Source organism: Manis pentadactyla, chromosome 3, assembly GCF_030020395.1.
Source record: "Manis pentadactyla isolate mManPen7 chromosome 3, mManPen7.hap1, whole genome shotgun sequence".
In the NCBI taxonomy this organism is placed as follows: Eukaryota; Metazoa; Chordata; class Mammalia; order Pholidota; family Manidae; genus Manis; species Manis pentadactyla.
In genome coordinates, this window is record NC_080021.1 from 2,575,048 (window position 1) to 2,587,265 (window position 12,218).

Sequence of the window (12,218 nt, forward strand, 5' to 3'; positions counted from 1 at the left end):
CGATTTACAGGAAGGAAACTGAGGCACAGGGAGATTAAACTTACTCCAGGTCATACTGATATCAGGTGACATCTGCATTTCTGCTTCTTTGCTGTTGAAAAGGGAGCCTAAGGTAAATTCAAAGGAGGAGGTTGAATCATCAGTTTGTCTGGCCTTCACCTCAAGTAGCTGATGCCATAAATTCCTGATGGAAGACGAGGTTGCCACTGCAAAGTGCCCGATCTTTAAATGAATACCCAAGATGAGTCAGCCTGTGTGCTCATGAGAGCCAGCCCGGGGCGGACCTGGACCGCGACGGCCTGGGAGGCACGGAAGTCAGAGGTCAGCGCTCTTCCGGCTCCCCTCTGGCTTCTCTGGATAATTTTCCCCACAGACCGTCTTCAACAGTAAAAAGGCCCCAAGTGTCTTACATTATGCAAAGCTAAATAAAGACATTTCTCTATTGCAGACAGGGCAGTTTTTCAAAAAACTTTAAAACTACTTTTGCCCATATTTGGCAAGGGAAAAAAAATGAAACATGACTTAAACTTCTCAAGAGTCTCACTCCTCTCAGGGGTAGAGCATTCTCAAGGCATCAAAACTCTTCAAATCACAAGCAGGACAAAACAGAGCCAAGCTCCAGCGAAGGCCCTCCTACCCAGAGCACAGGAGGCTTCCTTCTAAAGAGAAAGTTAAACACGCTCTCAGCTTTCTGAGTGTGTTGGAGATTTCAGCACTTGGTAGTGGCCTAGAGAAGATCCCAGGGCTTGAACTCTGTCGTCGTGCGCAGCAACAGCCCTAACAAGGAGGAATAAGCAGGCGGGGCAGGCCACAGGCTTCCCAAGCCAGGACCTGGCACAGGCAAGGGAGGAGCAGAGATACTCTGAACTGCAGGCTGTCCACATCTCAGTCCTTTACTCTGCTTTACTCCCCTTTCGGATAACTAAGAAACCACTGAAATCATTAAGAACGCGCTGCTGAAGAAGAAAACGGCTCCGGGAATCTACAGGTTTACCTGAGCGGTTCCACAAAGGGTGCGCCCAGATGCGGGCTGCAGCCACAGCGGAGGGTCCTGAAGGCAGTCTCTGCATTGAGCTAATGACGGGGGGCGTGCAATTCAGGGAAAAGAAATTCAAGGCACTTCCCCATCCAGGGGCTTTCTCTTTTGGGGGAAAAAATGTCTAAAATCTCCTAGATCAAAGCCTAGCAGTGTTGGAAATAGCCTTTATCTCCACGTTCTTTGTTATGTTTTCGTGACCTAAGCATGATGACAACTATATCCTGAACCACTGAAAGTTCATTCACTGGCAGTGAAAGGGTCAGGTTCATCCAATGAGCTGTTATGGGTCTGACTCCTCCAAAGATTTTTACTGTTCACTGGTGCTAAAAAAAACATAAGCCAATCAAACTTAACTCATTAAGAGAACTTCGTCAACCAGGAAAATAAGAAACAACCCCAGGCCCTGAGTTAGCAGTTAAAATTGACACCTGGAACCAGCTTCAGCAAATACAAAATTATGAAAAAGGCCCAGAATTTCAAGGTCAGTCTACCATGAACTTTTATGTTAGTGTTCCAGAAATCAACCAATCGTTGTAATCCATTCATATTATTCAGTTAGAGTCAAGATGATCAACAGATACTCAGTACAATCAGAAGAAAATGGCACATGCAGACTTGTGCCTCTACAGACTTTATACTTCACTTAAGCAGAACTCAGAGGGGAATGTAATAAATTACTCCTGCTTTCTTGAAGACTGTGAAGGAGTCCAGGCCGGAGGAAAGGGCAGAGCTTACCTGGCCGATGTCTGTTGGATGCTTCGGCAGGAAGTGAGCTGCCCTGGAACCTTCGAGCTCCTGTCTTACCCCCAGTTCCACCAGGATAGTGACAGACGACAGAAGCTGAGCATAAGCCTTCAAGGGCAGCTGACATCAAAAAGAGAAGCACAGTTGTTACAGGTGGTGGTCCATCATCAGTTCAGACTGCAGAGGCTAAGAATGACTTGAACAAGTTGGATTATGTGGAAATGTCAGCTTGTCCCCAAAACAAAGATCATACTTACAGATCACTGTTTTGTTAGAAGCAGGACCGTGCCACCTATCACCTTTCACGCGCCCGTGTGGAGAGAGGCAGCACAGAACGCCTCGCCACACTCAAGGCTTTACAGAGAGGCCGAGGACACATGCAAAACGGGCCAGGCTCCTCACACATTTAACCGACAGCCTGGTATGTACTGGGTGGCAGGCTTGGGGCCAGATTCTGATGCTACAGAGAATCATCGATATTAAACGTACTACCACCAAGGCAGGCCCAGAGGGCCTTCTCACATCACACACTCTAGTGCCTCTGCTTCCGCTGGAGCAAACACCTGTAAGCCTGTCCTTCCCGGGGGCGGCCACATTGACTCGGAGGGCATCTGGTCCTTCTATCGCCAGCACTTCTGTCCTAAGTATCTCAAGCCATGCCACAGGCCTTCCAAGTTGGACTACAGTGTTCATCTGTACTCACTAGTTCAGCAGTTCTCAAACTTTTTGGTCTTAGAACCTCTTGACAACTGTGAAAAATTACTGAGGATCACAAAGGGCTTCTTTTTTGTGCTGGTTTCATCGACAGATATTTACTGTCTTTGAAAATAAAACTAGAAAAGAATTTAAATATGTGTGTGTTCATTCCTTTAAAATAAGAAGCCCATTACATGTTACATTTTAATGAACAATAGCTATTTTCCAAAACAAAAATAACATGCAGTAAGAATAACACTGTTTTACATTTTTACAAATTTCTTTCATGTCTGGCTTAATACGAGTAAGCCAGAGTCTCTTATCTGCCTCTGCATTCAATCTGTTACGACGTTACTCAGCCTCTGGGAAACTGCGGTGTATGTTTGGGAGAGACTGAGAGACAGAAGCAGATGGCACACAGCACAGCCGTCTCCACGCCTCCTGCAGGAGTCCCAGCAGCCCGGGCTGTTGCTCTGCGGGTACGGTATGTGCACAAACCGCTCCTGATCAAGGGTCTGCGGCACAAGCCCTCGGTCACAGCTCAGGCCCGGACGGGGACCACCACTCGACAGTGGGTGGCATGACTCGCCCTCAAGGAAACCGACAGAAGCACGTCTGTCTTCCTCCTGCTTCTTGCTCCTGCCCTTCTCCGTCTCGTCCTGGGCCTCTTCCTTCCCTTTCCCACTTTTAATTTCTCTACACTCCTTCAAAGCTAAATTATGGATTGAAGTCCATCTTAAGAATTTCTTACATTTAATTTGTCCTACGGCACACTGTTAAACCTTTAGTAAAGAACTTACCTTGCTACTGCATTCTCACTTGTATTTATCCTGAGTGGCTGACAGAGAGACCACCCCCCCAGCTAAACTACCTGCTCCTCCCAGGGAAGGACCCTGCTTTAGTCCTCACTCACACAGCACCTACTCAACAAGCACTTACGGAACACCTACAGTACGCCGGATGACAGACACACGCACGCTGGGCCTCCCACCACCAGCCCTGGGGGCCAGTCCCTGAAGGAGGAACGCGTAGACACACAGCTCCACCCCAGAGGCTCCCCTCCATGACAGACAGGGTTCTGTACAAGACGCTCCAGGCGCCTACTGCACGGAGGGGTCAGAACAGGTTGTCCTTTGAGGTAGTTTTTTCTCTCTTTTTTTTTTTTTTACAACATAGTGATTTGACAGTTATCTACATTATTAAATGCTCACCCCAACTAGTGCAGCTACTATCTGTCGACACAGAAAGATATTACAGAATTACTGACTATATTCTCCACACTGTACTTTCATCTCCATGACTAACTTATATTATGATTGAGATTTTGTGCCTCTTTATCCCCTTTTCACACATTTTTTAACTTGAGATTAACTCACATACATAAAACCCACTTAAAAGTGTACAATCCAGAGGTTTTTGGTATATTCACAGTTGTGCAACCATCACCACTAATTCCAGAACATTCCCATCACCCCAAAAGAAACCCACACCCATTAGCAGTCTCCCCATCCGCCTCCGCCCAGCCCCCAGCGGCCAGTCTGCTCTCTGCCTCTGCAGATGTGCCCATTCTGGACATTTCAGATCCCTGGGGTCACACAATGCACAGCCTCCTGTGTTTGGCTCCTTTTACATAACACGATGGTATCGAGGTTCATCCATGTGGTGGTGTCAGTGTCTCATTCGCTTTTGTGCTTTAATAATACCCCACTGTATGGATGTACCACAGCTTGTATATCCAGCACCTGATGTGAGACTGAGGGTCTGACAGAATGAGTGTGAGAGGCAAACAGGGGGCCCGGCATGCTGAGCAGGAGGCATGGGACAAGGAGAGGCGGGCGCTGTCACGGAGGGAAGTGCGGGCAAACTTCAGCAGGGCTTGGGGACAGGCCCAGGTGGGGAAGCCCAGATGCCTCCCCTCAGCAACCAGCACAGCTGACTGCTGGCTGCTTCTCCCCCCTTGTCCTTTATTTTTAGGGCCATTTTTCCTGTTTTCTCTTATTTCAAACATCAGCTGCTATAAGTACATATCTGACCATCTTCATCAGACCATCTCACCTCCAAGCCACAGAAAGTCATTCACTGAGCGGAGAAGCTCCACGGACATGTGGTAATGGACCAGGGAGTCCTGCAGCGCCCCGGCCTGCAGGCATAGATCCCCCACGTGTTTCCGCATGCGCCCCTGGCACCGCTTCTTGTAATGCCTGCAAGACAAAACGTCGGCAATGTATCACCACCAGTACGTGACCTCCGCCCCAAGAGCACACAGACTAAGCACTATTCGGCTCTCTCACTAAAAATATTAAATGCTAAGAAGGCAACATTAGGCTCTGTAACTGAACAGCAGTCATTGCCGGTATGTGAGCTGGAATGGTCCTCACTTCAAAAGCTGTTGCCAAGTTACTTTTTAAAGGTAATAGGTATATATGACTTCTACAGTGTATTTCACTTAGATGGCATTAGAGTAGGAGTTTTCTTTCCAAGTTTTCCAATTGCAACATTAGCACAAGAAAGCTTGAATTTCGCCTTTTAAAAAAAATCAATTATCTTCCACTTTCTTTACTCCATACCTATTATTATTTTATAAAGAGACCTATGTCCCATATTATAAGACAACCATTTGGCTTTTGCAAGCAAAACCTTTATCCTCACTGTTTCAGAGCAAGCTTTAATAACGCTTTCAGGGGTGGGGCCCGGGGCACTCACTGACAGTTCTTTAAATATTGGCAAAGATGTGTTATTAAATAATGCCTCAGCTTCTAACTCTATGTTAGCCCAGAAATCAAAGAAACCATACCAAAATCTTCCTTTACCATTTTTAAATATTCCTATTCTTTTGAATATTAAATTTATTAAAAGATAGGATATTTTCAAAGAAAACAGCAGCTGTACTAAATTTTCTCTTACCAGGAGAGCAATCTTACCAGGAATAAAAGTCCCTATGAGAAAACAGATGTGAAGTTTGTAGCTAAAGGAATGTTACTAACAGATCTCAGTAAAAAGGTGCATCGTCCCAGAGCCAACTCTAACAAGCTCACCAACCCTCTGGCTGCCCTGGACTCTAGCTTTTCTGTTCCAAGTATTGGTTGACTAAAGATCGTCAGCTAAGGCAGAGGGCAGCGAAGAGGGAATGCCAGTCTGCATCTGTCTTCTTCCCACCCAAAAGGCCCGTCAGGATGGCCCCCACCAACAAGCCCTCCCCACAAGAAAATGCAGAATCTATACTGTCGCCACCAGCCCCCACCACACACCTTTCTCCCACCAGTCACCTCGACAGCTTTCTAGAGACCTCCCCACTCTGCACCGCCCCTCCTCTACATCCCTGACCCCCCCACACACACAGCCAGTGGCCTCTGCAAGGCACAAATCTAACTATGTCACTCCGCCACTTCAAACCCTTCGGAGGGTCCCCAGACCAGTGCCAGCCCCTCCCTCTGCTCCCGCCGCCCCTCCTCCCACTGCCCCGGCACCTGCCGCCTTTCTGCAGCACCACGCCCGCCCCTTGGCCTCAGACTCCTCCTGACCTTTCTGCTCCCTCCTTGCCCCTCTCCTCAGGGCTCATCCTGACTGTGTGGTGGAGGCCTTCTCTCCTCAACCCCTGTCCTGTGGGTGTTCCTAGGCCATTCTGCACTGCATCAACTTCTGACATCTGTCAGCTCCAAAAAGGACATTTTGCTTACTACTGTGGATACACCCCTCTCCCCCGGACACTCAAAACCAAGTTTGTTATGAATGAATAAACAAATGGATGGGCTTTAAAGGGGCAGGCGGGGCTTCTCCTGCCCATCCCAACCCCTACTTTTGGCAGAAGGTCAACAGAGGCAAACCAGGAACACCCTCCTACACGCCGCTCCCTGGGACTCCCGCCACTGCCTCCTTTTGTTGTCAGTTTAAGAAAAACCAAGCCCCTCCAGAGCCCTGCAGGCCCAGGTCCTCTCCAGCGTCCTCCCCAGCGGGGGCGCCCTCGTCCCTGAACCCCACAGCGTGGGCCGCGGACACCCGCGTGCCTCCAGGCCTCTGGCCAGGCTGCTCCTGCCGCCCGAGAGCCCTCCTGGCCTCCCCTGCCTGACTCCCGGTCTGTCTTCGGAACCCGACTCAGCGTCCTCCCCTCTGGGGAAGCTCCTCGGACCACGTCCTCCGGCTCTTGGCAGAGCTGCCCTCCACACAACTGCAGTCTATTTAACTAACCGGGTGTTTGCCCATCCCACCCATTAAGACCATGACTCTCTGAGGGCATTCAGGAAAAGGAGAAAGAGATAAAAAGAGGGAAGGGAAGAACAAAAAGCAAAACCACAGCCCAAGTCCCGAATTCAAGGCTTCTCACAGATGTGTCTCCTGCCACCCAGACATGTTAGGAGAACTGAGAGCATCTCCTCTGGCCTCCACACCATGCACTGCACAGGGTCCTTTATCTCACCTGACACGGAGCACTAGCGCTGAGTACTTGAGGAAGCACGCTCTGTGCGCGGGAGAAACAGCCCATTGCATCCAGCGCACAGAAATGCAGCCCCGGGCATCGCTCCCAGACGTGGGCAGTGCTTGCCTCGCTTCCCCAGTTCCCTCCTGTCCTAACCAGGAAAGGAACTTGGCACCCAAATGCACACTTTCCTCCTCCAGTCACCTGTCACCTTTTAATGTGAGGCTAGATTTACAAATATTACCATTATGCTGACTCAGTAGATTTTGAATTAGCCTTTTTTTAAAACAGACTTTACTCCCAACCTGTTAGACTACAATTTGTTTTAAAGCATCCTGCCTTGACTCTTCAAAAATGGCAGATTACTACACCTTCACATGAACTTAACAGAGATACACATCTGCTATAGCAAAATGTAGCCCAGAAAATGCTCAAGAAGTGCGATCATAATAAAAACACAGTCATAATAATCATAATAAAAATGCATGACAAATACGCAATAAAAAGTGACCAGAAACAATTTGCTTTGAAAACAGGATTTTTACAAAAAGGAGTCATCAAAATACACTCATAGGTTTTATGCTAAGGTCATATGATTTAACGAAACAATAAAAGATATTTTTAATTATATAAAAACAGAATGAATCCTAATTCTTTGGGGGAAGTTTCCTAAATACCATACAATCAAAAATATATCACTGATTCACATAAAGTACTTAACTCTTGAAGGGCTACATGCCCAAGACCACAGCATCTCAAGGTAATGAGCAACTATGCCAAACTTTGAACAGCAGTTAAGAAATAGGTCACAGAATTAAAAGAATTCGACTTCTAGTTAGCAAAGGTATGGAGATGGGGAGAAAGGGTGCAATCAAACTAATGCCCTGGAAGGTGCCCAGTGGTGGCACTGAAGTCCCAAAGTAGACAACCTTAAGTTACAAGACAGCTCTAGACAGAAAGTAAGAAATGCAATGTTTTACATGCAATTCCAGATGCCATATGGATCCTGAACTGATATACTACATCTTGTGTAATAAAGAACTGAAAATAAGCTGTTAATGTTGATTTTCTCCATCTGAACATTTTTAGACTTAAAAAGTAGAGATTAAGCCATCACTCTGTAAAGGAAACACTCAGGTCTGCCCTGCAGTATGGTCATGTTCTGCTGGAAGGAAGAACTGAGCAGTTTTCAAACAAGTGCAGGAATCTCTGAGTCTTATTTTGCATCTGTGCGTATTTGCAACCAGGCCATCATCGTACAAGTGAAATGAAGACCTACCTCTCTGTGCTGTAAAGCACTTTGATGCTTCCTGACCATCAAAGAAGCCTGACCTTCATGAACTAGATCCGCTGCACTTCTAAATAAGAGATGTTTTTCCGAAAGGCTCAAACACTGATGTACTTTACTGTTCCAGGTACAAAAGGGAAGGAACAGAATTAGCAGACAGAACGCACCGTAGTCTGATAAGCCCAGGCTTGAGTCCTGCTGCAGCATTTACCAGCTGCGGGATGCTGGACCGACGGCTTAGTCTCTCTGAGTGTGCTCCCTGCTCTGCAAAATCGCCTGCCACTGCCCACCTCGATGGCACTGATGCAGGTAGGACGGCTCAGTGGCACCTGACATACAGTCATGCTAGCTTCCCTCCACCCTTCCCCCTTGTAAACTTGCACTATTCCCCCTAGTAAGGATTAAGCCTCTGTGATAGACTCCCTCACCTTTGTACACACCCCTGAAGTGCCCTACACTTAGAAATGTCAAAACAGAACTGCTTCCTCCATAGTTAATTACCTGAGCTCTTAAGAGGTTTGGGCTTTTTTAACCTTATTTTTGGGAGAAAGACTGTTCTAGAACTAGGCAACAATCTTACACGACAGCGTCTCCTCCCAATTCCCACCACCTCCCTCCCCATACCCCCTCTCCAATTTGCCTTCTGCTCCAGAGGAAATAGCCCAACCGCCCGGACTCCCACCCCTCCCAGGCCTCTCTTCTCCTCACTCCCACGCTACTCTTAGAGCCAGAGCCATCTTCCTGAGATGCATATCTGGCCACACCCTCCCTTTAGATTCGTCAGTAGCTGCCTTAACCCCAGAACCTTTCAGATAAATGGCAGCTGCTCCTAAAACCCCAAAGCTGTAGACCAACAAAGCCTCCAGTCTGGGCTGTCCTCCTACCCACTAGCCACAGCCCGACCCTCCTTCCCCCCCAGCCACACCATCCACAGGAGCCCATCCACAGCCGTGGCCTCGCACACAAGCCCAGCACTGACAGTCCCCCAGGTGTGCCTTTGATCCAGCTCCTGGCCCTGAGCTAAGGCTCATAAACCCAAACTCGGAGCAAAACATCTAAAAACCATATCCGGCATTCACTCTGGAATTTGGCCCCCAGCAGCACATCTGTCCCCTACACTAGTGAGCAGCCCACCACAAGCCCAGCTGTCCAAGCCACAGGCCTGGGCATCGCAGCAATACCCCTTTTCCTCACCCCGGGGCCCACACTGTGCTCAGGGGCATGCCTGTCACTTCACTCTTTAAGTACATCTGAACCTCATTCTGCAGGACCTCACACAGGACACAGCAAGCTCACAGCAAGTGCGTGAAGGGCGCTCACTGAAGAGGGTGCTCTCTCCTGGCACCCATCACTTAGGGAAGCCACCTGGGTCTCACACGGGAGGCCAAGGGGACAGACGGGAAAAGGGACACAGGGTCCTCCCAAGATCTGAGCTTCAAAGGGTCTGAGGTGTGGAAGAGCTCCTGTCAGTGGACATACCTGCCAGAGGTGAACAGGAGAGAAGAGAGGAGCCCAGCCAAGTCTATTCTCACCCTGATTCCCTGGGATCTAGGGTGCAACAGGGAAGGCCGGGCCATCCGGGACAGGCCCAGCCATCACAAGATCCCTGCCTTTCCGAAGCTGGACAGCTTCAGCTCCTCGTTTCTGCTACACTTCCTTCTGTTTTGTTCCCCCGCCCCTGAATGTGACGGAATCTTTCAAAGAGTCCAGCCTGTCTCGACTGAGACAAAGTAAATGAAGGCTGAAAGTGTTCACATCGGCCAGAGCATTAAAGCAGCAGCAAGGCCTGGTGGTGGTGGCAACGGCTTTGCCGTGAGAGATGCACTGGGTGAAGAGCAGAAGGTCCTAGGTCAGCCTTCCAGGCTGGCCTCATGTTGGAATCTCCTTACTGCCAATTAACAATGGGCCGTAAGGTGACAGGCCTTGACCTCAACAAATACAGAAACAGCTATTTCTTGTCAACATGGGGTTGAAAGTAAAGGCCAGGGCAGGTTAGGGCCTGTACAACTGCTAAGATCAGCCGCACATCTGGCTCCGAATGCTGGCTAAACCAGAGCGGAGACTACGGTCAGTTACAGAGGTTCTCGTGTCCCCAAGATCCAAATGAACAAGCTAACTACGAGAAAGCCATATTTTCCTGATCCTTCGAAAAGTTACCCTCCTTTAGGGGACAGAGGACTGGTGTGGGTTTTAGAATAGCCTGCACGCCATCACGGAGGAAAGTCACTCAGGCGTGTACGGTAAGCAGCACGTGCGAGGTGAGCGCAAAGGAAACCCGGGTGGCGGCTGCCTCCACCAGCTCCCCTCGGCGGCCAGCGCGCCCTGCGGGGCACACCTCTACCTGGACTGCTGGCCGCTAGGCGCCATCATGCACAGCACGCAGCCACAGCCAGAATCACGTGCCTCGGACATTCATTTAAAAGCCAGAACCAAGCAAGGTGCTGCGTGCGGCCTTAGGATTTCCAAGTTAAAAAAACCCAAGGAAAAGCCGTCTGCAGCCACCTAAACCAACTAGCATCTCGCTTCCTCAGGCCAAAATAATTAATAGGTTGTCACCAAATACCAAGTGAGACCAAACAGAAATACCAAAGCAGGTTTTTTAACAGATATCAAACACCAATGCGTTATGTGCTAAAATTTTAAAAATTAGAAAAAAAAAAGATGATAGTAAAAGAGGATTATTTTATATAATATTATAGAACAATATTATATAATAATAAAAGAGGCTCTAGCCAGCAATGTCTGTTTTTTACAGCAATGAAGGCAGAGAAGGCAGCACACAGGGAGATCTTGCTACGTCCAACGCACCATGTGCACAGCCTACCTTTTCAGACCCAACAACACACTCACGGGGCGGTATGAGAGAAAAAAAAGGAAAAGAAAAGAAAGGAACAAGCAAAAATTAGAAACACACAAGAAAAACAACTTTGACAGCTACACCACTACGCACACAGGAGCTGACTGTGGGCTCTCGTGAGGCTAGGGGCCCAGGTGGCCGTGGGGGTGACACACACCCGCCCCGACTGGGCACAGCCCCGGGCCTCTGGGCCGGACTCAGCCTGATCTGCCACGGGGCCTATCGGTGTGGGCAGGGGGTCAAAGCAAAACCGACCTACATCTACTTGCTTCGGTTCGAGCTGCAAAATACAAACTCCTTTCCGGTTGGACACTTTGCGTCACTCCTACCAGGAGTTACAGGTGAGAGTTCGGCTCCATTCCTGCACCAAATGACTGTTTTTAAAATTCAGAGGCTATGAAGTCGTGAGGCCAACAGACTGACCATGATTAGAGGAGAATGCATGTGACTTGAAGTCGTGGCATCAGTATCTCCCTTAAGTTCAAAAGATGGCTGAGTGTTTGTAGTAGGGTCACAGAAGCATGGACCCACCAGGAGGGCAGTTAAATTCACTGCTGCATTTCACAGGGCCTAGAGCCGTGCCTGGCACATGGAGGCTCTCAATAAATGCGTGGTAGTATTATTAGCCACCATGCCAGGTACAGTGACCCAAACCAGTCTCGTTACTCTGCCAAATTGTGAGCAGGTTTCAAAAGGCAAAAACAAGCTGGCATTCTCTGGTGGGTCTGCAGCCTCAAATCCAAGAAGGCAATGACTGAAAAACGTCACCAGTGCCTCATGTGGCAAGGGAGCAGGCTCCAGCTGAGGGGCCAGAGCCAGGTGCCCAGCCCAGGCTGCCTTTGTGGCTTGGCCGCTCTCCCACCGGTCTGTGGGTGAGCGGGGCCAGGCCCCAGTGAGGCTGCAGGCTGCTGAGCAGGGAGCAGAGTGCACGGAGGCAGAGGAGGGGGCCTGGTGCACACCCCTGCTCCACCACTGGGCAGGGGCCCGGGTGCCACGGAGCAAAGGGGAGCACGGGCGTGTAGATCAAAGGGCCACTGTGAGGGCCAAGGGGGCTGTGGTGCCACACACACCTTGCCCTTTCCTTGGGCCACATAAACATGGTTGGTGAGGAGAGGATCATCCCTCCAGACCCCACGTGGCAACCACAGGCAGGCGGACCTGGGCTGCTCTGTGCCACTCA

General features: G+C 49.3%; 1 protein-coding gene across 9 annotated transcripts in view; it reads right to left on the reverse strand.

The window, feature by feature from the left end:
• TRAPPC9 (trafficking protein particle complex subunit 9) overlaps positions 1-12,218 on the reverse strand; it is a 615,203-nt gene that overhangs the window by 585,321 nt on the left and 17,664 nt on the right. For all 9 annotated transcript variants that reach the window (XM_057497647.1, XM_057497644.1, XM_057497645.1 and 6 more), the window contains 2 exons: positions 4,535-4,680; positions 1,775-1,903 (listed from right to left, as the gene is read on the reverse strand). In XM_057497647.1, coding sequence (XP_057353630.1) covers positions 1,775-1,903; positions 4,535-4,680 — 275 coding nt within the window. The remainder of the gene's footprint in view (positions 1-1,774; positions 1,904-4,534; positions 4,681-12,218) is intronic.